The following is a 26135-nucleotide window of genomic DNA, read 5'->3' as shown; positions in this document are numbered from 1 at the left end:
CAGAATGTGGTGGCTACTGCAACATTAAATTTACTCAAAGAGATAGACAGACTTTTTAATTAGTACGGGTTGGGAAGAGTTATGGACAGCAGGCACAAAAAAGTGGAGTGAAGCCAAGATGACATCAGCCAAGATTGTATCGAATGGCGAAGCAGGTTCGAGGGCAGAACTTCCTGCTCCCACTTGAATCACTGGTCAAAACAACTCATTTCTACAACTTCATTGCAATTAACTCTCTCCCATTGAAAACTGTATAAACTGCAATAAAGTCATCTCTCAGTTTCTAAAAGCAACAATTAAAATTAGTAAAAGAAACATTTCAATAAAAAGGGAGCACTGGATGTTCACACTCAAAGCCTAAAGTAAAAATTACATTTCTGACAGCAACTCCTCTTCCACAAGAGCTAGTTGTCATAATACTTCATGCATGATCTTTTTAGTTCAGTCATTGGAATGCATTTCGCATCTTTCGTGAAATGTTCTTGTTCTAGTCTCATTTTAGCAGTTATGGTGCATTGAGAACTGAAGAAAATTATTCTACTTTCTTTAAAAAAAAAGGCATATTGAAGCAATTACATCCATTTTCCCAAAAGCCTGTGGTATTTTTTTTTCTCCCAAAACATTTTACTATTGGTAGAAAGTGAATCTTTCTTACTGACAACATAAAATACACAAGAGTTGCACCTATTTATTTTATGAAACAAAATATTTGTTTTGAGGTTTTTAAAACTTCAGTACAATATGCAAAAAGAAACCGAAAAGCATACTATGTTGGAAACAATAGGCTGCTGTGGACAATCACATTTTAATTAAAAATGATTTCAGCAGACCCATACAAGCAATAGTACTTCATTATTGAAGTCTAACTTATATAAAGAAGTTTTAAAACAGTGAAGTGAAATGCAACTTCTTGTACCATACAACGTATTAATTAACAGATTCAATTACAGTACAAGTTTAGATTACATCAGCTGAGCTGCAGGAATATACTTGCAAAGATTTAATTTACAGTGATATATCTAACAAAATGAGAGACTTAATATACATGATGATCCTTTATAATTTAGGTATTTTATATATTGGTCCAACTGCATCTCCAAAAGTAGTCTTCCGAATACTTAAGAAAACTGAAAAATAAACAAGATAGTGTTAAACACTTTCTCATGTAATCCGTTTATAGAATCTGATTAGGTTGCATATTAAATTAGATTAACAGACAAAGCATGAATTAAATGTAAAAGCAAAGTACTACACATGCTGGTGATCTGAAAGAGAAAGAAAGTGCTGGAGAAACTTGGCAAGTCTGCCAGCGTCTGTGGAGAGAGAAAAACAAAGGAAATGATCTGAATTTGGTATAACATTTTTTCAGAAATGAAGAATGAATTCATGTAAACCGGTGTAGATTTCCTTTAAAATGTGAGTTTAACTCTTCCCTCTCACGCATATTAGATTCAAACTTATTCTAATGCACACATTTTTGCTTACCTGATTGACTACTGGGATCAACCAGACATCCAGACACAACTCCCATTTAGTCCTAACTCAATGGGAAGGAAGCAATCTAATACTTTGATTAATGAATGCCTATTACCTTGGTGTGTTAATTTTTTATGTGGAAATATTCAAAAGGAGTAAGCATTAAGTCTGACTACTTACATCTCTGTTCCAAATATTTATTTATCAATTTAAATCAACCCATATTCAGAGCTCAACATGATGATCTGCAACTGGTTTCAAAGTTCCTCAATGTACGTACTTCAACTTTACTTTGCTAGCATATAAAATCCAGCTATCTGGATGATGCAATTCTTCTAGTGTAGGAAGTTGATGGACTGGTGCACAACATCAGACAGCAGTGCAGATTCAGCTGGGACAAGACCAGAGAAATGGTTCAATTCAAGCATAGCAGGAAAAATAATACTGATGCCAAGGTCCTGCCTGTGACCTGGCAACTCTCAACTTTCTCAGATGTTCTAGCATTTTTATTACTATTGCCAACAATGAGAGAATTAAAGCTATTTTCTAATCAACTTGTTCATCAATGCTCTGGATTGCTGTGGGCAGGTGGTCATGCTGAGGAGAGGTTGAGGGCAGCAAAGGAGTCATTATGTGTCCAGAGAAGAACTGTAAAAAGCATTCCCTGAACCAGGAGCTCCAATATTAAACTTAAACCAGGCTCCCTGTTACACAGTGACAACAAGGTGCAGGGCTGGATGAACACAGCAGGCCAAGCAGCATCATAGGAGCAGAGAGGCTGACGTTTCGGGCCTAGACCCTTCATCAGAAAAGGGGGAGGGGAAGGGGGTTTTGAAATAAATAGGGAGAGAGTGGGAGGCGGATAGAAGAGGGATAGAGGAGAGGATAGGTGGAGAGGAAACAAACAGGTCGAAGAGGCGGGGATGGAGCCAGTAAAGGTGAGTGTAGGTAGGGAGTTAGGAAGGGGATAGGTCAGTCCAGGGAGGACGGACAGGTCAAGGGGGCGGGATGAGGTTGGTCGGTAGGAGATGGAGGTGCTGCTTGAGGTGGGAGGAAGAACAGGTTAGGGAGGCAGGGACGAGCTGGACTGGTTTTGGGATGCGGTAGGGGGAGGGGAGATTTTGAAACTTGTGAAATCCACATTGATACCATTGGGCTGCAGGGTTCCCAAGCAGAATATGAGTTGCTGTTCCTGCAACCTTCGGGTGGCATCGTTGTGGCACTGCAGGAGGCCCAGGATGGACATGTCGTCTGAGGAATGGGAGGGGGAGTTGAAATGGTTCGCGACTGGGAGGTGCAGTTGTTTATTGCGAACCGAGCGTAGGTGTTCTGCAAAGCGGTCCCCGAGTCTCCGCTTGGTTTCCCCGATGTAGAGGTAGCCACACCGGGTACAGCGGATGCAGTATACCACACTGGCAGATGTGCAGGTGAACATCTGCTTGATGTGGAAAGTGTTACACAGTGTTCTGCATGTTGAGGGTCAGACACTGACAATAGAAAATTCACCTCCATGAAAATGGTGTCAAGTATTACATGGAGGAGGACATAATCCAGATTGAATTTTTTTTTAAATTTGCCCCCAATACTATTCCACCCATTGCCACGGGGGACTGAGGTGCAGGTGGGGTAGCTTGGCAGTAATAAGGGTATTAGCTGTAAAAACAAGAATGGTTCCGGAATAAGGATCTTCAATTATTAGGATAGATCAAAGAAGTTCGAACTGCTCTTCTTGGAAAGAAGGCGGCTAAGAGAAAATCTGCTACAGGTTTTCAAAATCATGAGCGAGCTGGATAGCGGAGATAAGAAGAAACTGTTCCCACCTGTAAAAGGAAGAGGACGGCATTGATTAAAAATGGTCTACAAAAGCAACAAGGGTGATATCAGAAAAAAAAAGAAAAAAAAAAAGTGCATTTTTGGAGCGGCATGGTGGCTCAGTGGTTAGCACTGCTGCCTCACAGCACCAGGGACCCGGGTTCGATTCCACCCTTGGGCGGCTGTCTGTGTGGAGTTTGCACATTCTCCCCGTGTCTGCGTTGGTTCCATCCGGGTGCTCCAGTTTCCTCTCACAGTCCAAAGATGTGCAGGCTAGGTGGATTGGCCATGCTAAATTGCCCATAGTGTTCAGAGATGTGTAGCTTCGGTGGATTGTAGGAGGATGGGTCTGGGTGGGATGCTCCAAGGGAACCGACTTGTTTGGCCAAAGGACCTGTTTCTACACTGTAAGGATTCTATGATTCTAGTTTTGCTATCGAATGCATTACCTGGGTAGTTGGTAGAGGCAGTTTCAGTGGCATGCAAGGACAGCATTAGATGATCACTTAGACAAAAATTATATGCAAAGGCTTGGAGACAAAAGCAGGTGATTGGCACTCAGTAATGATGCTCATTTAAGAGGATAATGCAGGTATGTAGAGCTGAATAGCCTCCTTCTACTCTAACACTTCTGTGATTCTGAACTCAGGCCTCCTAAATATCACACTAGACCAAAACCATACTGAACCTCAAAACATCCCAGTACAAAATAGCAGAGCAAGAATATTAGCAGCACCTTAACTGAACCCTTGTGCAAAGCCTCAATTTTGCCATTTGGACTCCATAATCTTTAAAGGAAAAACACTGCTGTAGGGTTAGGGTTAGTACTGCCAACAACTTGTATTTATATAACAGCTTTAAGGTAATGAAGTGTTCCAAGGTATATCACAGAAACATTATAAAACAAAAGTATGACACCATGCTACATGAGGAGATATGTCAAACAGCCAAAACTTTGTTAAAGAGGTAGATCTTAAGAATTGTTTTACAAACAAAAAAGCAAGGTAAAGAGGCAAAAGGAAGAGAATTCCAAAGCTTGAAGCCTCGGCAACTGAAGGCATGGCCACCAATGGTAGAATAATTAAAACTGGGGATACAAAACAGCCCTGAACTTAAGGACAGAGGTCAAAGAGAGTTGTGGAATTGGAATAGATATCAAGGTCCAGGCCCACAGAGGGATTGGAAAATAAGAATGAGAATTCTAAACCTAAAATATTGGTGGACCAGGAGCCGAATGAAATGAAAGAGCATAGGAGTGACAAGCAGACAGAGTTAACGAGGAGTTAAGACTCAGGCAGCAGCCATTTGGACGTGCTCAAAGTTAGAGAGAGGATAGTCTGGGACACCATCATTGGAATAGGTGGGTCTAGAGGTAACAAAGTCATCACTGAGAGTTTGAGCAGCAGATGAGATTAGAAAGGGGTGAAGTCACGCAATGGTATGGTGATGGAAATTGGTGGTTGTACTGATGAATCAAATCAAGTCCAAATATCTGTCTCAAAAATGACACTGAATGCAAACAGACTGATGCGATTTGACTGTAGGTATGGATAGCAATGCAGCAGATAGCCAGAAAACAGAGCTTGGAGCAGAGGCCAACACTGGCTTCAGTCTTCAAGAGCAGGCAGTTACAGTGTTGATGTCACTGGACTAGTAATCCAGAAACCGAAGATAATGTTTTGAGCACATGGACTCGAAACCCATCATATAGAAATGGTGAAATCCGAATTCAAAAAATATGGAATTAAAACTAAGCTTAATGGCATTATCTATCATTGCAAGAACTCATTTAGTACTCATTTGGTACACAAATGTCTTTTAGGGATGGATAACTGTGGTCCTGCTGAGTTTCTCTAGCAATTTTTTTTTAAAAACAGTGGTCCTTACCTGGTCTGGTCTACATCTGACTCCAACCAACAGGAATGTGGTTGGCTCTTAACCGCCCTCTGAAATGGCCTAACAAGTCACTCAATTGTATTAAAAACTGCTACAATTTCTAAAGAAAGGAATAAAACTAGGTGGACTATCAAGCATCAAAAGGGATGATGGCAGATCCAGCTCTGTAGGCCCTGCACAGTCCTCCTCTCTTGAATCTGGGGGCTTGTGCCAAAATTGGGAAAGATGTCACTCAGGCTAGTAAAGCAACAGCCCGAAAATCATATTTTGCAATGTCCCGGACAGGACTTCCTGTTGAATGTTCAATTGCCCACCATCACTCATAACTAGACATGGTACAATTGCAGAGGTTAGGTCCGACCACTGGATCAGCCCTTTCTTAGTGCTTTCCGTTGCATGCTGTTTCCACTGTTTAGAATACTGTGTTGTAGCTTTGCCAGATTAATGTTTTATTTTTAGGTATGTCTGTTGCTGATCCTGATATGCCCTACTGCATTTTTCACTGGATTACAGCAGATCTCCCAGATGTTAATAGTAGAGGGGGGAAATATGAGGTTATATTTTGTGGTTGAATGCAGTTCTCATGCTGTTTGAAGTCTGTCCCATTTAGCATAGTGCCAGTGCCACACAAGACAAAGGGTATCCTCAGTGCAAGCACAGGACTTGGTCTCCACAATGTGCAGTGGTCATTCCTATTGGCATGGTGCATCTATAATTAGTAAGTTGGTGAGGTGGTCGTCAAAAAGTTTTCTTGTTGGTTACCTCACCACCTGCCAGAGACCCAGTCTTTAGGCCTCTTTTGGGTCAATCAGTATTGCTGCTTCTGAGCTATTCTTGGTCCTGGACATGAATTCCTCCACCCAGAATACATCCTGTACCCTTGTTACACTCAGTGCTTCTTCTCAGTAGTGAGTCTTCATAGGGTAGGGAGTCAAGATGTTGATGGAAATAGAGGTGGAACTGGGAATAGTAATTCAGAACCCCACTTAATGTTCTGGGGAGATGGGTTCAAATTTCACCATGGTACATGAACTCAATAAAAAAAATTCTAGAAAAACTAACATAATGTCACCCATGTAGCCATTGATTATTGTAAAAGAACAAAAATCCACCTGATTCACTAGTGTCCTTTAGAGACAGAAATCTACCATCCTTAGCTGGTGTGGCCTAGATGATTCCAGACCTACAGCAATGTGGTTGACTCTCAATTCTGCTCTGGGCTGGCTGAGCCAGTTACAGTTACACCCACATCCCATGAATAAATAAAACAACTCCCAACTGTATACTAGTGTTCCACCCTCTGCCAGTGGGACAGGACATACCCAATTAATCTGACCTAAGCTCTGCAGCCCTGCTGTATCTAGTTATGAATGCAGGTAGACAATTAAACAACCAACAGGAGGTGGAGGCTACATGAATAGCCTCATTAATAATGGAGCAGCCCAGCACATCTGAAGTATTTGTACCCATCCTAACTTGGAATTCTCTCTCTTGCCCCCTATCTCTCTCACACAGACACATGTCAATCTATGGGGTTGAATTTGTACTTGCAGATTCATTCTGGTTTGTTCAAAAAACACACAATGTGTAGGCAATGTGGTGTTTTGTAAGTTCCTACTTTAGAAATAAAACCAGTCTGACTCCAAACCAAAACACTACAGATTCTAAACGAGGCCTCACACTTAACATGCATTGTCTGACCTACAATGTCACGTCTTCTTTATGCTGATAAAACCTGGCTTTAAAAAAGATCATTTGAGGAGTCAGGTGATGTAATAAAAGCACAAACCCACCAAAGTGCTCGCAAATAGTATAAGGAGGATTGCTGATGCCCATAGTTCGATACTTCAAACATATGATCAGCTATGAAGAGTCATCTAGACTCAGCACTAACTTGCTCTCTCTCCATGGATGCTGCCTGACCCTGTTTGACATGTTTTGGGCATTTTAAAAGTTTTTTCCTACAGGATTGTTAATGAGAAATATTCTTTGTATTTACCTAATATTTTAGAATGGATAATTTAAAATCGTGTGCAGAAAAGCAAGCCTCATGTCACTGCTCAAGTAGGTGGAATGTAACGCTATAGTTCTGATTTTCAGCAATTTAGGTTGAGCTATATATGATGTAACCCTGAAAGACTGATCCTTGGCCTCTGCTTATTTTTAAAAGTTTATTCATGAGGTGTGGGCATGGGAAGGGTGAAATCACAATGTTGGGAGTTTTCTACAGACCTCCCAACAGCCCACAGGAGACAGAGGAGTAGATATGTAGTGAGATACTGGAAAAGTGTGAAAAGAGCAGGGTAGTTGTGGTGGGTGACTTCAACTATCCTCTTATTGACTGGGAATCCCTTGGAGGCAGGAGGTCGGGATGAGTGCAATTTGGTAATTGTGTCCAGGAGGGCTTTTTGAGGCAGTACGTTGACAAGCCAACATGAGAGGGGGCCATTCTCTCTGAACCAGGACAGGTGATTGATGTTTCAGTAGGAGAGTATTTCAGGCTTAGTGACCACAACTCCATAAGACTTCGAGTAGTCACGGAAAAGGACACGTGGCCCTCGGGTGAGGGTGCTTAATTGGGCAAGAGCCAATTACACCCAAATTAGACAGGAACTGGAGAATGATGATTGGAAGCAGTTATTTGAGGGCAAATCTACCTCTGGCATATGGGAGGCTTCTAAAGACCAATTGACTAAAGTACAGGATATGCATGTCGCTGCAAAACTAAAGGATAGGAACGGCAGGATTCAGGAACCATGGATGGCAAGGGAAATTGTAAGGGTAGTCAAAAAAAAAAGGGAAGCATACGACAAGTCTAGGCAGCTACAAACTGATGAAGCCTTGGAATAGTACAGAGAAATTAGGAAGGAACTTAAATGTGCAATTAGGAAGGCAAAAAAGGGGCCATGAAATGTCTTTAGCAAACAGGGTCAAGGAGAATCCCAAGGCTTTTTATGTTAGGAGAAAGAGGGTAAGGGAAAGAGTAGGCCCACTCAAGGACAAAGGAGGGAAGTTATACAGAGAGGCACAGGAAGTGGGGCAGATACTGAATGAGTACTTCGTATTGGTTTTCACCAAGGAGAAGGGCATGACTAACGTTGAGGTCAGAGAGGAGTGTGTGAATACTTGACAGAATGTCAGCACATTGAAAGAGGAAGTTTGGGGAATCCTAAATTGCACTAAGATAGACAAGTCCCCAGGAGCAGATAGGATCTACCCCAGGTTACTCAGAGAGGCGAGGGAGGAATAGCTGGGGCGTTGGCAGATTCTTCACACCCTTGTTGAACACAGGTGAAGTTCCAGAGGACTGGAGATTAGTGAATGTTGTTCTCTTGTTTAAGAAAGAATGCAGGAATAATCCAGGAAACTATAGGCAGGTAAGCTTGACGTCTGTGGTGGGGAAGCTCTTGGAGAAGATACTGAGGGACAAGGCATATGCACATTTGGAGGAAAATGGACTCGTCAGTGACAGGCAGCATGGTTTTGTCCAGGGAAGGTCATGTCTCACCAACCTGATTGAATTTTTTGAAGAGGTAACGTCAATAATTGATGAGGGAAGAGCTGTGGATGTAGTTTACATGGATTTTAGTAAGGCATTTGATGAAGTCCCACATGGCAGGTTGGTACAAAAACTAAAATCACAAGGGATTCAGGGTGGCCTGGCTAGATGGATAGAAATCCAGCTTGGTCATAGAAGACAGAGGGTAGTGGTGGAAGGATGTTTTCAGACTGAAGACCGGTAACTAGTGGTGTTCCTTTGTTTTTGTAGTATATACAAAAGATCCGGAAGAAAATGTGGGTGGCCTGACAAGTAAGTTTGCTGATGACACGAAGATTGATGGAGTTGCTGGTAGTGTCAACGACAAAGTATACAACAGGATATAGACAGATTGGCGACTTGGGCACAGAAATGGCAGATGGAGTTTAATCCAGATAAATGCGAGGTGATGCATTTAGAGGATCAAACTTAGGTGTGAATTATATTGTAAAATGGCAGAACCCTTAGGAACACTAACATTCAGATGGACCTGGGCATGCAGGTCAAGGAGACATATGGCATGCTTGCCTTCATCGCTCGCAGTGTGGAGTACAAGAGTTGGCAAAACTCTTGCAGCTATATAAAACACTTGTTAGGCTGCATCTGGGGTACTGTGTGCAGTTTTGGTCAACATACTACCAGAAGGATGTGGCAGCTTTGGTTAGAGAATAGAGAAGGTTCACCAGGATGTTGCCTGATCTCCAGGGCATTGACTATGAGGAAAGGTTAAAAAGACAAGGATTGTTTTCACTGGAAAGATGGAGGATAAGAGGTGACCTGATAGAGGTCTACAAAATTATGAGAGGCATAGATAGCGTGGATAGTCAGAGGCCTTTTCCCAAGGTTGAAGTTTCAATTAGAAGGGGGCACAGGTTCAAGGTCAGAGGGGGAAGTTTAAGGGAGATGTGCAAGGGAAACTTTTCACACAGAGTGGTAACAGCCTCGAATGCACTACTAGAAGAGGTGGTGGAATGGGCACATTGAAGACATTTAAGTGGCACCTAGATGGGTACACGGATAGGAGGGGGAATAGAAGGATACTGATCGAAAAATGGTTTTTAGATTAATTAGGGCATGATGGTCGGCACAGGCTCAGAGGGCCAAAGTGCCTGTCCTGTGCTGTACTTTTTCATTTGTTCATTCAGCTGCCCAGAGCTTAATGAATGGCTACAGTCAATATATTTTAGAAAGTTACGAGACTACAATATGAAAAACATACTTTCCATCGGTTACCACACTCGTTGCAAAAAACAAATGTCGTCATGGGTTCATCAGCACTCCGCGTCTGAACCTGGAAAAAGACAAAAGCAAAGATAAATCATAAAATGGCTTCCTTCATAAAGGGCAACATTTTTATTCTTGTAAGCAATGAAACTACAGGAAATCATTTCCTGAACACGTCTTACAGAACAGTTTGAATTCCTGGTGACAAGAAGCAAAATTTGTTTTCTATGTAGCTTGCTCTACAACAGACAAGGAACTAACAGAAAAATATATGTCAATACATATAGGAATGGTGGCTTAATTATCCTGTTATTCAAGTTTAAACAATTTTATTTAGAAGTGCCAATTGAGAATAATATGGCAAATCTACTTCTACTTCTCCAGAAAAGTCATGTTTATTCCATGTATTTTCTTCAAACAATTTAATTGTCTAATATTGCCTTCGATTAGAAGATCTGAAGATTAGAAAAAATTTGGAAGCAGATTTGAAAATAAATTACAAAATGAAAAAATACAATGTGGTCCATGTCTTTGACCAAAGGTCTACTCGGAAATATGGAGCAATTACAAGATAGCAATAGGCCTAACAAGAATTGATTCAATAGTTTTGACTTGGACAGGGAGTTTTGCAAGCTGTAAAAAAGTGGTGTACACACTGGACATCAATACCATCATTCTTGTTACTATGGTTACATATTCTCATGATTCATTCAGTATAAAAGTACTTCTGGGCTGACTCAGTAATCCCAGCTAAAAATCATTAGAACGACTACAATGATGTAAATCTCTCTCTGTTCAGTGATGCAAAGCCAGCTTAAGGTTTGCAGAGGATAGAAAATGAAGCAGGGTGAGGTAAAGAATGTTGGAAGCACAGAGCGTAAAAGGCTCAAAACCAAAAGCAAGTAGCTACTTAAAAATGTATAGGATAAAATGTCAGAGCATTCAGAAATGTTCACTCTTTTCAAAGGCTGTATACATGGTACAAGAAACACTGGATGAGGCAAAAGGATAGTCAACAAGAAAGCATAAGAAGACCTAGCTCTTTTGTTATACCACCAAGGCAATACAGCACCATGCTAGTAGGGGTCAGTATTCTGGTTCAATGCTGGCAACTGCCTGGGATGCTTAAAAAGAGGAAAAAGCCTCTTAGTGAAGTAGAACTAACCATATTTACTGTACAGCAAATAAATGGTCCGAGGCATCAAGTCACAAAATTGTTCACTCAGTCTGTAATTCATCCGTATTAAGTCATTGTGAACCCTATGATTATTTCATTGCATACTGATACCTCAGCAAAGCACAAAATAAAACAAATAAAATCTTTGTCCATTGTCATCTTCCAACAGCTTCCTGTATTATGATACAAACATGGTTATTTCCGACACCCAGAACGGGCGTATGACACCATCGGTAAGCCACTGTAGTTAGAAAGTACACCGGCACAATGTCACTATTACGTTAATCAGGAAAATGCGATAGAAGTGATAGGATCTTCTAGTCAATATTTTTCTGGACAGCACTATACAGCTTCTTCAACCAGAGGAGCAATTACTTTTGATGCAAAGAGGCACGGAAAGGGGAGAAATCATCCTTTGTATTCATGAAAATCATTTAACAAAAAAAAAACCTTAAATAGGATGATGCATGAAATGTGTATCAGCATTTCATTTATTAAAATTGGTGGCTCGAAAGGAATTGGTTCCAGTTCTGTTCTACTAATGTAGAAATCCTTCTGTGCAATTTATGTGCAAACTCTCAGGATTATTTAATTGGCCTTCATAATATCAACATCATTCTTACCTGTGTATAAGTACAGTTCTTCTGCTTGCACTTCCCACAGGTGAAGAGGGCAGTTTCAGTACCACCAGTTTTGGCCATCTGGCGTTCTCGGATAGCCTCATTTGTTAAAGCCTTCCGAATCTCTCTCAATTCATCACTTGCCATTTCCTTTATGTTTGTTGAAAAAAATGTCAGAAGGTAAAATATTTTAAATAAAACATTTGAGACAGGTTACATGGATTTTAAATCTCTTATAAAGAAAGCTCAGAATGAATTTTCATTTACAACATTCTTCCAATTTAGATATTTTATCCTTTCAAACTACACAATACCAGAATGCGCTTTTGTAAAAATCCCTACCTGGTAGAAAACACGTTAATTGCACTGTTGATTTTCAGCCGTGGTGATCTACCAGTTCACATATTTCTTCATATCAAGAAGTCACACAGTTAATGTTGGTTAAAAGCATATCAAGGAGCAATTCAGTATGGTTCAGTATCCAGCCAACCCAACAGCTGTAACTGCAGTCTGTTTCTTGCTGCTACTGCCCAAGAAATGCTCTTGTGTCAATACCACTAAGTGATTTGACAACTCTTAATTAGCCAGCACACATAAAAGCTACTTTAAAATGGCTGCCAAGTTACTCAATTCCAAAATAATTACCAGGTTTTCAGGCTCATTGTCTTTTAAGTGTGAGATGACCAACACATTTATCCATTTTGATATAATTGTAAAAGGCAGGATGATGATCAGTGATAGCAGATTTTGAGTTATGAGAAGTGCAACTGGCTGAACAGATATAGATTAGACTTGCTTGTTTTTGAGACTTAGGGAAGGGAGGAAAAAAATAATCAATCAATGTTTCTGGACAGATTTCCACGTAAGGTGAACATCAGTAAACAGATATATTTGCATCAGACACCAGCAGGTTCCAAATTGCTTAAAAATTTCATTAGTTTATTTGAATGTGAGCTTGACTATAATCAAATTACATATCTAAATCCAGAATGAAACCAGTTTATTTTAAACACCATTAACGCCCCTTTCTATTCAAGATCCCACATGAAATTCAAAGTGAGAGAAAATTCCATTGCCTGGGAATAACAGGGATATTTTAATCTTTCTACACCTATTCAAGATAAATTAAATCTTAATTATATTTCTACTTCACCTTAATCACACGGCAGCCACCTTTTAAATCACAATGAGGTCAGGGTTGCAAATTTCAAAATGGTGTCACCTCCAACATGCGTAGTGGGATCACTACATCTTTTGATTGTCACAGCCGATTTTCAAAGAAAAAAACACACAGAAGAATTGAAATATTGGTTAAGTATGTAGTGTATTGCAAATTCCTTGCAGCAACTGTTTTCAACCCTAAATCACTATTTAATTTCTGGTTAAATGTGGTATCTAACCCCGTAATTTAGAACATAAGAAGGTTAGGATACTAAAATATTCATCCAGTTGGGAATTCTTAAGTACCTATCTATTCACTTTGCTGCTTGTATATACAAAGAAACAAAAACAGTGAAAAAAATTCCTTTAGACATGCTTTTGGGCACAACATAGTACATTGGAGACAAAAGTAAGTCTGGAAAGTTGTGGACGCCAACTTGTCATCCTGATACAGGTCACCATTTTCAAAGAAAAGAAATGTTGCGCTGGGTTCATGTTACAGATGTTAGACCTGCTTGTATGTGGCAGTAAAGGACCCAACACGTATTTCAGCCCGGTGCCATTTATATATCACCTGAAATAAGTTGGCAAAAGACGTGTGACAAATTTACGGCAAACAGCCCCTGGCTGTGGCTTCTACACAAGGACAGCTTTGTTCATTAGGCAACAACACTGCATCTCCACAAATCTCTCTCCTCCTCTCTTTAGAGGCCCTCTTCTGGCACAGGAGTAGCGTCCCTGCCCTAGACCAGGGAGGGCCGGGTTCAAGTCCATCTGCTCCAGAGTTGTGTAATAACATCTCTAAACTGGTTGATCAGAAAAATAGGTGTGACATAAACCTGCATCCGTGACCATAACCATATTGATACTTTTTGCTTCACCAACCGCACCCCCTGCTCTGTGCCTAACCACCTCCACATTAAACACTTGAAAAAGGTCACAACAAATATTAACAGTGAAATTTCAGGGTACATCCAAATCTCTGGCAAGAGATTCATCTGTAATTAAGTACAACTTGTGTGAAGTGCACAGCCTTAATAGTCAGAATATGGAAAAATATCAACATTTCAAATTGTATCTAGAGGGGAAACAACATTTTGCACCACAACAGTAATGCAATAACACAAAAGGGCAGGAAAGCAGGAACTTTAAATTAGTACGAACTAAACTCTTTACAAAGAGTGGACTACAAGACACAGGGATAGATTCAGAATGAGATTAAATCTATAAACTTGAACATTCCTTTAGTGTGTGCCCATATTTTTTTGGGATCATAAATTTAACTGACAGCGCAAAGTCAAACATGTAAACTGATGAGGTTGTTGGCTTACTCACTGAGCTAGCTGGTTATCGTACAGATGTTTCGCCACCATGCTGTGTAACATCATCAGTGCAGCCTCCGATGAAGCGACGTTGTTTTACTCCGCTTGGTGTTTGTATGATCTGGTCTGTTAAGTTGGTTTGTGTCATTTCCAGTTCTGATCTGCATGGGTTTGTATACGGGGTCTGATTCTACATGTTTGCGGATTGCATTACAGGTTGAAAACCAGGGCTCTAGAAATTCCCGTGTGTGTCTATGGTTGGCTTGAGCTAAGGTGATCACGTTGTCCCAGCTAAATTGATGGCCTTCATTGTCCGAGTGCACTGAGAGGAGGGAAAGTTCGTTGTGACATTTTGCTGCTAGCTGGTGTTCATGTATCCTGATTGATAGTTTCCTTCCAGTCTGGCCGATGTAATGTGGATCCGATATGTGGGCGACATGTTTGTCATCATTAAACGCACCAAGTTAGAAGAGACGCACCAAATCATTAACAATGTTTTCACTGGGATCAAATTTACAAGACAACAGGAAGACAATCAATTTCCATTTCTAGACATCAGGGTAGAACAAATGACCAACAGGGGGGTTCCAAACCACCGTACACAGGAACACAACCCACACTGACCAAATCCTCAATTTCCACAGCAATCACCCCTACATTCATGAATTAAGCTGTGTTAGGATACTATTCAAACAGGCCACAATTCACTGTAACACACCAGAACTACACAGGAAGGAGGAATAGCACACATACAAGGTGTTTGCTAACAGATATTCCAACAATTTCACTTGCAGGTGCCTACTAGATAGACAACACCGAGAGGACACAGTATGCCCCAATACTTTGGCCACACTACCCTATATCAAGAACTTATCATAACTGACGAGACTCCTGCGACCACTAGGAATCATGGTGGCACACAAACTCACAGCCACACTACAACAAACACTCACAAGGACCAAAAGACCCCATACCCATGACATGCAGGACGAACAGGGTTTAAAAAACTACCTTGCAGTGACTGCAACAAACATTACATCAGCCAGACTGGAAGGAAACTAGCCATCAGGATACACGAACACCAGCTAGCAGCAAAATGTCACAACGAACTTTCCCTACTCTCAATGCACTTGGACAATGAGGGCCATCAATTTAACTGGGACAACGTGACCATCTTAGCTCAAGCCAACCACAGACACACACACAGGAATTCCTACAGCCCTGGTTTTCAACCCATAATGCAATCAGCAAACATGTGGAATTAGACCCCGTACGCAAACTCATGCAGAACAGAACCGGAAATGACACAACCCAACTTAACAGACCGGATCATATAAACACCAAGTGGAGTAGAACAACACTGCTTCATTGGAGGCTGCACTGATGATGTTACTAATACGGTGACGAAACGTCTGTACGATAACCAGCCAAATTCGGCAAGCAAGTCAACAACTTCATCCATAACCTGAGCTACAAATCTTTGCCAGAACCTGTGTAAACTGAATCAAGGGATATAAGGAATAGAAAGGGTTTGCAATAAATAAAATCTTTCACAACCTGATGACATCTGAAAAAAGGTGTTTACAGCCAATGTGGCATTTTTGAAACGTGGTCACTGTTACATTGTGGGGAAATATAGCAGCCAACTCACACACAATAGCATTCCTCAAACAGCAATGAGATACATGTCCAGATAAAGTGTTGGTAGTTGAGGGATAAATATTACTTAGGATATTAATGGAACTCTCTCACCATATCTTTGAATAGTGCTATGGAATCTTTTACATCAGCTCAAGGGGAAAAACAGGGCTGTGGTTTTGTATTTAATTCAAAAGACAGTATCTCTAACAACGTATACTACTTTCTCAATACTGCATTAAAAAGGGTCAGCCTGAAGCATGTGGTCAAACCATGCAGTGGGGTTTACAACCTTCTGACTGAGAGGCAATATCAATAACGTTAGGCTAAGTATAATTTATCAGTTAACATCTGATTTGTATTCAACAACATCCCTGATTAAAATAAAACTTTAATTTTTTTTTACTTCAAGATTTCAGACAAAGTAATTATTATAAACACCTAATAACATGGACCTGAGAGATCACTCTGAATTTCTGGAAAGATATCAGTAACATTCAAAAACACCTGTTATGCGTGAGACTGCTCTTCATAAAACTTTTGAACCGTGTATTCAAATACTATTATGTAATCATTAAAACTGTTGTTTAAAATATATGTTTAGCAGCGTTCAGCTTCAATAATGTTTATATTAATGCATTACACTACTAATCAAAATTAAAAAGTATTTTTAATTGAAACAACTCCAATCTTTAAAAGGCCTAATCCAATCCATATAAATTAGTTACATAAAGACAGCACCTTATGCCAATATGCAAGCATTAGAAAATCTTTTTGCACGTCATTGATAGTGTGACAGCAACATCTAGTGGCAGATGCTTTAATGCAAACAGGACTTAATCCCAATGTATTTATAGATTAGTGAAATGGTATAATGTATTTAGAGCAAGTTTTCTCAACACATTGTACATTTTTAGAATCTCCTGTGGCAACTGAAACTGTTTTACTACTTTCAGCAAAGTTTATAATGACCAATAGCCGTTTGACATGGCAATTCTGATACATATCTTTGCATTATTGAAAGGACATAAATTTAAATGGGAAATAAAACATTACAATAATAACACTACCTTACCTCAGCAGTCATTCTTGCAATTTGTTCTGCTGAAATATTTCCACAGAGAACATTCTTCCTTAAATTGGGGTTTTTGGTATCTTTTAGGTTAGCTATCCTGCTTCTGACTCGGTTTTTGTATTTCATATCTGTATTGCCCATCTCTTGGAATACAAGTATCAATAAAATTAAGGAGTCATAGCCAAAATACAGAATAATTACACTTCAACCAAATTCCATCATAAAATGTGTCAAATTACAAAGAATATTGGTCAAAGACAGAATCAATTACAGAAGCCGCTGAATATCAGTTTATTTTGAACTTTGGTTTAGGAGACAACCAAAAGCACTATACTTCCTGCTTTGGCTCATTTGCAGTTATACTTTTTACAATTTCCTTTAACTTGTCTTAGTTGACCTGTCAATGTGACCAGAGGTTCGAAATAAAAGCTGGAAATTAGTCTTCTAAAAAAAAAGCTTTACACATACATTGGCTTTAGCTCCTCATTTAACATATTAATTAATGTTACATTACCATCTCCACCCACACAAAGCTTTGACATAAAAAACTGTTTTATGTAAACCAGTTTTTGTTTTTCAGCTTTGCATAGCAAAAGACCTGATCTTTAATTCTTGTATTTGCAGAGGAAAAACTACAATCGACATGTTTTATGGGGACTTAAGGGTCTACATCTTTGTTGGACAAGTGCATGTGTTGTAAATTTATTGCTGATAAAAAAACAAACCAAAAAAAAACACTTTCTCAACATTTATTTCAAAGCCCATTTCTGTTAAGCATGGAATTTTGTATGCTTGTGCTAAAGACAAGCAATGTTAGCATAGGGAATGCATAAATGTTCAATGTTGAATGCACAATTAGTACACAGCACGCTCACACCAGGTACGGGACGGCAATACACAGTAAAGCCCCCTGTTGTACTTCCAACAAAGCATATTAATCGTCATTTCGAAAGAAAAATACACTTTAGCACTCCACTTCCTACACCAAATAACCTTTCTACCCCATTGTCAATCTCACTCAATCTATTTTAGCTCACATGAACTATAGGCAGTTCTGAACAGTGATGGTCATTACGCAAATGACAGGACAGTATGTTACACTCCATCACTCAAACATTCAGCAAATGAATGTTTTCCAGAGGACAGCTTATGAACATCATCTGGAGAGGATATTCACATAAAAAAGGATATTTTCTTCAATTTGAGCTGCCATATGGTCACAGTCAGTTCCAATTGCAACATAATCATCTGCAATTGAGATGCAATTAAAGTCAGAAGCTGAATGTTCTGTATTTGTCCTGTTCAGCAGTAAATACATAGAATCAAATAGTATAAGCAAGAGAAGTTGATCGTTTTAAATGGTCTTTCATTTAGATCAGAATTTTGCATACTGAAACAGAAAAAATATTCTATTCATTTCAATGCACAATTTGCTCAACAATCTAAAATGGACAAAAATTATACTGCTCCTCCTTAATACTAGAACGTTTCACTAAAATACTACAGTTGTGTTTCTGAAGTACAGCTCTTCGTGCTGTTATTGCGAACCATATTGGCTAATGGCAAGATTTATTCTGAATATTCAAATCAGCCCAAATTCCAGTCTTTCTGCAATATGCAGCAAGGAGTACCTTCTGCAGCCAATAAAATGAATTCATGGCCTTGTACAGAAACTTAAAAGTATGTTTTGCAAAGATCCATTAACAGATCATACAAGTCCCATAATTTCACATTTGCAGTAACTATAGTATTTGCATTTCTTTCTCATGGTAGATTATTCAACATTAGACTCCATCTAAGTTTTTGTTGGCCAAAACACATTTTTGTTTTGTAAATCATTGTTTAGTTCTGATGTAAATACTGAAAGTTAACAGAATTTCAATTTAAATAATTTTGCTAGTAGTGTGCAGAGTTTCTAAATACATTTTGTTCTCTCAAATTCGAATGATCAAAATGCTGTTTTGCAATTCCAGACTCTTATTGGGACCTCTGCAAAATACTACAAAATAACTAATGTTGTGTTGAGAACAAAGATCTCAACACAATGTAAAGGAAAAGAACAAACTTGACTTCAAAATCTTCAAAAGAGCAGAACATGGTGTTTATAATACTAGATTACAGCATTTAACAACAATATTGTAAAGTATAAAAACAATAACACGAGAACTGCTTTAAGCCAATATCTTTGGATTCATGCAAGAGGTATCTTCACAACTCAAACATATATTGTACCAAGAATGGTTCTGTAACCAAACTTTCATTGTCTGGGCTACTACAGAACATTAGCTAATCTGTATAAGTACGTACTTATGATCAAATCATAGAACACAGAAGAAGTCCATCGAGTCTGTACTAACAATATTTACTCTAAATCTACACTACCCCCTCTTTCCAGCACTTGACCCACAGCCTTCAATATTATGATATTTCAACTGCTCATCCAAGTATCTTTTAAAGATTGGGGTTTCCTGCCTCAACTACACTTCCAGGAAGTGCTTTCCAGATTCCCACCACCCTCTTGGCAAAAACATTTTTCCTCAAAACCCCTCTAAGTCTCTTGCCTTGCATTTTAAAATTACGGCCTTGTCATTGATGATTCAACTAAGGGAAACAGCTGCTTTCTGTCCAACTTGTCCACATCCCTCATAATCTTATACAAATCAAGAGCTCCCTTTTCAGCTTTTTCTGCTTTGAACAAAACAACCCAAGCTTATCCAGTCTCTTTTCATAACTAAATTGCTCATCCCAGTCTCAGTGAATCTCCTCTGCATTCCCTCGAGCATAATCGCATCCTTTCTATAATGTAGTGACCAGAACTGCACAGTGCTCCAGCTGTGGCCTAACCGAAATCTTGTACAGCTCCCACATAAACTTACTGCTCTTATAATCTATGCCATGACTGATAAAAAGCAACTGTGCGATATGCCACCTTAACCACCCAATTAGTTTGCCCTTCCACTTTCAGAGATCTGTGGACAAGCACCCTGAGATCCCTCTTTCCAATGACCTTCCCAGTGTCCTAACTAATGGTTTAGATACCCTGAACAATTCCTATGAAAATGTGAAGGGTGATGAAAATTAAGAAAATATGAAAACATTTCTGGTACAATCATCTAAAAATAAGTTTACAAATTGTTTACCATTATATAGCATATTTAATATTTTAAAAATTCCAAAATGCTTTGCAATAGCTAAAATTTAAGAATTAAATTACAAGAAAACATCAGTTCAGGTGACCAAATGATAGGTCAGAGTTAGGGGAGTGTTAAGTGTCATAATGAGAAAAATTGGGAGGAAGGGAGGCTTTAGAGAGAACACTCCAGAACTTACGGCCAAACTCAAATGAAGGTACAGACTACAATATTGGCTCAATAGAATTGTGGAATGTACAAGAGTCAGCATCAATGTGGTTCAAGGAGGTTATACAGATAAAAAGGACAGCAAGCCAACTGAATTTGAACATAAAGAAAATTTAAGGAATTGGGACACTGGGAGCAAATCTGGGTCTGTAAAGCTGACGAAAGCAATGTTACAGACGTGTAGCATGTAACATTTCTGGTTTAATGCAAGACATTAATACCCTGGAAAAGATATTGGTAGGTTGTAAAATTCTGCCTGACAACAGATCAGGTGCCTTGGTCACCGTGGGGACAGGTTGGGATCCTTTGCGCAAAGTACAAAAATTCTCACACCTGACAAAACGCAAAAGGGGAGGCGATGGCCTAGTGGCATAATCTCTGGATTGTTAATCCAAAGACCCAGGTAATGTTCTGGGGACCCAGGTGTGAATGCCACCATGGCAGATGGTGGAATTTGAATTCAATAAGTGGAATTAAGAGTCTAATGATGACCATGAATCCATTACCAATTGTCAGAAAAACTCATCTGGTTCACCATTATCCTTTAGTGAAGGAAGCTGCCATCCTTATCTGGTCCTGCCTGTATGTGACTCCAGACTCACAGCAACATGGTTGACTCTTAAGTGCCTTCTGGGCAATAAATGCTGGCCTAGCCAGTAATATCCTCATCTGTGAACGAATAAAGAAAAGCAGCCAGGCAGGCTTTCAGTGTCCAATATTTGAGACAGACAGAGTTTGAGTCTTTTTTTGATCATCAACAGGACTTTAAGTTCTTAAAGAAAATTATGAGAATTTTCCTGGGCAAATGTATGACCTGCCTGTATTCAGGACGCACTGTAAAACCTATTTCTGAAAAAAAAACTGCCGGAAGTTTGGAACATGAGAGCAAATGTAAAAGTTTAAAAAAGTAATCTTGCATTTAAAGAGGAGGGTGTAATTCATGTTGGACTGGCTGAGATTTTAGTCATAGTGTGGACATTTAAAAAGAAAAATCAGAAATTACTGGAAATCTGGCAGCATCTGTGGAGAGAAAGCAGAATTAATGTTTCAGATCCAGTGACCTTTCTTCAGAATCAATTGTAGTTAGGATAATGTTGGTATATATGCTAGGGAAGGGGTGGGGTATGGGGCTGTTGGCAGCATAGAATCCCTACATTGCAGAAGGAGGCCATTTGGCCCATTGATTCTACCCCACCAATATTCATGAAACTGGCAGCAACTTCTGGTGTCAGCTTGTGTGCAGTTAAACACAACAAACAGCAATCTTTAGAAACCAATGAACTGGGGAACTTCCCTTTTCATATTGTATTACTCCTGTTTAAATACTACTGTAAAACATGCACCTTGTTAATGAGGTGTAGCTGAACTTTCATGCAATAAATCACAACTTCTTAGAAGCAAGCTCTCTGGTCCAGGAAGAGAACCTTTCAAAAAAAAAACAAAAATCGGTGGAAATGTCAAATTTCTCCAGATGATAAAGCCAGATTTGATATAATAAAGAAAACTTTCAAGTTTAATGACTTACAGCTACTGCTGTACAGGTCCCAAACTCTGTCATTTTCTGTGAAGTATTTTAAAAAGTGAAGTCTAATCAGCATATTTTGCCTCTTGGTTTGCTGTCCACTAAGAAGAGGAGGTAGTGGATGCTTGTGGCTGTGGTGCCACTCAAACAGGCCGTTTTGTCCTGGATAATGTCAAGCTTCTTGAGTGTTGTTGGAGCTGCACTCACGCAGGCAAGTGGGGTCTATTCTATCACACTACCAATGCAAGTCTTGTAGACGATGGACGGGCTGTGGAGAATCAGGTGGTGAATGGCTTGCTGCAGTATTCCTAGCCTTTGACCTGCTCTTGTAGCCATTATATTTATATGGCAAGTCCAGTTAAGTTTCTGGTCAATGGTAACCCCCAGAATGCTGATAGTGAGGGATTCAATGATGGTAATGCCATTTAATGTAAAAGGGCGGTGGTTAGACAGTCTCCTATAAGAAATGGCTATTCCCTGGCATTTGTGGGGCAAATGTTACCTGTCACTTGTCATCCCAACCTGGACATTGTCCAGATCTTGTTGCATTTGAACATGGACTCCTTCAGTATTTGAGAAGTCGCGAATGGTGCTGAACATTACATTATCTTTGGTGAACATTCCCACAACTATACCAGATTTTTGCCCACTCACTCAACTCGTCTGGCCATTACATGCTCCAACTATAGACTTCTCCTAGATACTGTCCATTGTTTAATGTTTTGCTTCTTAACATTCTCACCTGCTGATCAATAGGTATATGGAGTCAGGAATTCTACTACAGCATTGCTCCTCAACCCTCTGGCCCATTTGTGTCTCTGTCCATACACTGTTCAAACTCCTGGCTCCTGTGCTAGGTCCATGTAGTTAGTCATTCCAATCTATCTCCCACCATTAACTTCTCTAATGTTGAAACAGCAGCACATCCTGCTTGATAATGAAGCAAAATGAAAACAAATTTCGTAAATTAATTAGACAAAGACTGCACCGCTTTCATAAAGAAAAAAAAAAATTCCATTGCAAATCATGCTTTCCAATGGCCACAAAAATTATTAGCCTGCAAATCAGATTCAGTACAACAGCTCTAGGATGAAGGATTACAATTATGTAGATGTACTGAAGAAACTAAGGTTTTTGAAGAGAGGAGTACCAGAAGTTTTTTTTGGATTTATTAGGTGAAATAAATCAAGTATAACTGTTTCCACTGGATGACGGGTCAGTTAATAGAACACTGATCTTAAAAGATATTTTTCAAACGAACCAGAGATGCCAAGGAGGGAAAAAACAAAAAACTTTTTAAAAACAACAAAACTGGCTAGTATATCCAATGTGTTTTCTTGATTGGCGGGGTTGCAAACAAATTCAAATCAACGCTTTTGAAAGGGACTGGAATACATAATCACAAGGATTAAGAATTTACAGGGGAGTGAGATTAATTGGACTGCTTCTGTGGGTCTTGCTTTGGTGCTGTGCCATTCTATTTCACCAAAACTGGAATATCCTACATCCAGCTATAGTATTTTTATACACATAACTTTAGCAGTTTTAAAATCAAGTGGAATAACAAACTTTGTAAATAAACAAAGAAACTGTTGTCAGAAGATTAAAAGTAGAGCATTTCGGCTGTATTGATCATAATGTTATAAGATGATATAATTGCAAGGACATACCTTCAATGAAAACCATAATTTAGAAAAAAAAACTGATTTTGAAGGACAGAAGATAGAACTTGACAAAATAAACTTGTCAAACAAAAAATTAAGGCATAGTGGGAAACATTTTGCAAGTGATCACAGTGCCAGAAAGAAAGAACAAACCTGGGGAGTCAATAGATGAATAAAGATGAAAACAAACAGGGTTAGGAAAAGGCACATCAATAGAAAGGAAAGAAACGCATGATAAAACGAGAATGCAAAGAAATTTGGAGAGAGACCAAGGAAATTAATTAGCAGGGGAAAAAGGAAGTATGAAATTAAATTAACAAGGATCATTAAACAAAACAGTAAAATATTTTACAGGCATTTCAATTACAATGGGATTAGAACCATCAAGGGATCGACATGATAATATCATGAATAACAATACAGAGATAGCAGACTGTAAATAATTATTTCGCTTCAGTATTTACCAGGGCGATAGAACAGGTAGATAATATTAAAAGAGGAGATGAGTGATGAGATTAGTGTATTTCAAATGTTACAAAGCAGATATATTGAACAAATTTTGAAGACAGCAACTCCCTTATTGGGAATGGATTACATCCACATTTGGAAGAATCTAACAGTAATAGCTATGCTATTACTGTGCTTTTCCCTAATATGCAACAAAAAGGTAGAGGTAGGGGACTGGCAGATAGCTAATATAATTCTTATATATAATAAAAGGGGGACAGAATATGTCCAGGGAATTATAGATCAGATAGTTCATCATTGATACTCGGACACATAATAGAATCTCACTAAAAGGAGAGAACAGAAGTATATTTAGAAATGAGAACTATAATATTGAATAGTCAGCATAGTTTGCAAAAAGGATTGATTTACTGATTTGTTTTTGAGGCAGCAACAGGTAGAATCGACAATAGCAATAAAGTTGGTGCAATTTGTTTCAATATAGCTATTCCCTGGGTTGCAAACAGAACACAATGCAGGACAACATAAAATAGCCATTCATAAGTATGAAGAAATGGTCTAACGTTGGATTGTTAAAACTAATCATAACAACAACACACTCCTGTGAGACTCGCATTTGTGAAGTACAACCATTTGGAGGGTAAACTTGGGAACTCATTTATTCCAACAGCTTTCAATAAGGTCCCCCATAATAGACAAAGTGATTAACATTACAGAATGGGAAGCCAGGGGAAAAGTGACAGAATAGATTGCTATTTGGTTTCAATACATAAGGTAAGAGAGTGGAATGAAAGTGTAGCTATTTGTTTACAGCAGCAGAAATTGGAAAACAGGATCTGTTCTGGGACATTATCTTCACAATTTACGTTAACAATTGGGACCGTGGATTCAAAAACAGGGAGAGTCAATACTGAGGAGGATTGTAACACGAAGAAGACGTAAATAAACAAACTTCAACACATACAGGACATACCACTTTTTGGTGGGAAGAACAGGGAGGTCACTAATTCCATGAAAGGACCAAATCTAGGTGAGGTGGAGAATCAAAAGAGATCTGAGAATACAAATGTACTGAACTGCTAAAACTTGTGCCATAGGTTATCAAGGCTATTTTTTAAAAAAGGCAAAATACTGTCTCTGAATTCTATCCCTCTAGGAAAAGTAGGGAAGTTATGTTAAACCACACTGCCTGCAATTTTAATAGCTACATTGAAAAAAAGGATACAGAGTCACTGAAGATGTTGCAGATATGATATAAAAGGCTAACACCAGAAATACATAGGCTTACACATCAGAAAGCAGTTGACAGGTTGTGATTCTTTAGTCTTGGAAAACAGGCTCAAGGGTAACCAAATAGGTCTTTAACATTATGGAAGTCTGGGGAAATGGGCAGGAAGACGAGGAAGGGGGTGGGAAGAGGGTCAAGACAGATGGGGAGGGGGAGGATAGATGGGGCAGGGGAGAGGGAGGAGGGTGAAAGTGACAGAGCGTGAAAGCGAGAGAGACAGACCATGACTAGGAGGTCATCAGAATGTCATCAATTAAAAAAAAAATCAAGAGAATTCAAAAAGAAATGAATTATTCCAAAGATTGATAAGAGTATGGAATTCTATATCACAGGGAATGGATGAAGCAAATATTATAGATGCATTCAAGCAGAAGCTGGACCAAGCATTTGAGGGAAAAAGGTTAACTTGGTAAAAAGGACGATAGGAGCTACCTTCACTCTAATTTCTCCAGCCGCTGTGTGGAGGAACCAGAAGTGAAGAAGGTTGGCATGACAATTGGACCCTCAGAACAGCTGTATGGCTCAGAGGGAACATTGGAGAGGTGGATCATAAAGCCAGCAGGGACTGGTTGGGTCAAAAGCCCTGTTTTGGAGCTGTATATTGTGATGATGCTGTCACTTTCAGAGGCTATTTTGCCCCTTTTTTTTGAAGAGATTATGAAGCAGAAGTAATGAGCAGTCTCCAAGGAAGTAAAACAATTTGTGAGGCCTTGGGGTTTTTTTTTTTAAGTTGGAACAATGGAAGCAGCGTGGATCGGCCAACTCTCTCAGACCAGGCTTTCAAGTTTTTAAGAGATAGTAGGAACTGCAGATGCTGGAGAATCCGAGGTAACAAGGTGTAGAGCTGAATGAACACAGCAGGCCAAGCAGCATCAGAGGAGCAGGAAGGCTGACG

At 39.3% G+C, this 26135-nt stretch overlaps 1 protein-coding gene across 1 annotated transcript in view; it reads right to left on the bottom strand.

Annotated features, from left to right (window-relative positions):
- Positions 1-448: 448 nt before the first annotated feature.
- Positions 449-26135, bottom strand: part of LOC109919946 (transcription elongation factor A protein 1) — a 45650-nt gene continuing 19963 nt past the window's right edge. Inside the window, exons 6-10 of the mRNA XM_020519983.2 lie at positions 18131-18187; positions 16940-17094; positions 11747-11893; positions 9942-10013; positions 449-1127 (exon numbers count right to left, since the gene is read on the bottom strand). Of these exons, the coding sequence (XP_020375572.1) occupies positions 1119-1127; positions 9942-10013; positions 11747-11893; positions 16940-17094; positions 18131-18187 (440 nt within the window). The 3' untranslated portion in view covers positions 449-1118. The remainder of the gene's footprint in view (positions 1128-9941; positions 10014-11746; positions 11894-16939; positions 17095-18130; positions 18188-26135) is intronic.

This window comes from Rhincodon typus, chromosome 19, assembly GCF_021869965.1.
Source record: "Rhincodon typus isolate 14 chromosome 19, sRhiTyp1.1, whole genome shotgun sequence".
Lineage (NCBI taxonomy): Eukaryota > Metazoa > Chordata > Chondrichthyes > Orectolobiformes > Rhincodontidae > Rhincodon > Rhincodon typus.
The sequence above is the reverse complement of the archived record's forward strand: the minus strand, read 5'-3'. Positions and strand labels throughout refer to the sequence as shown.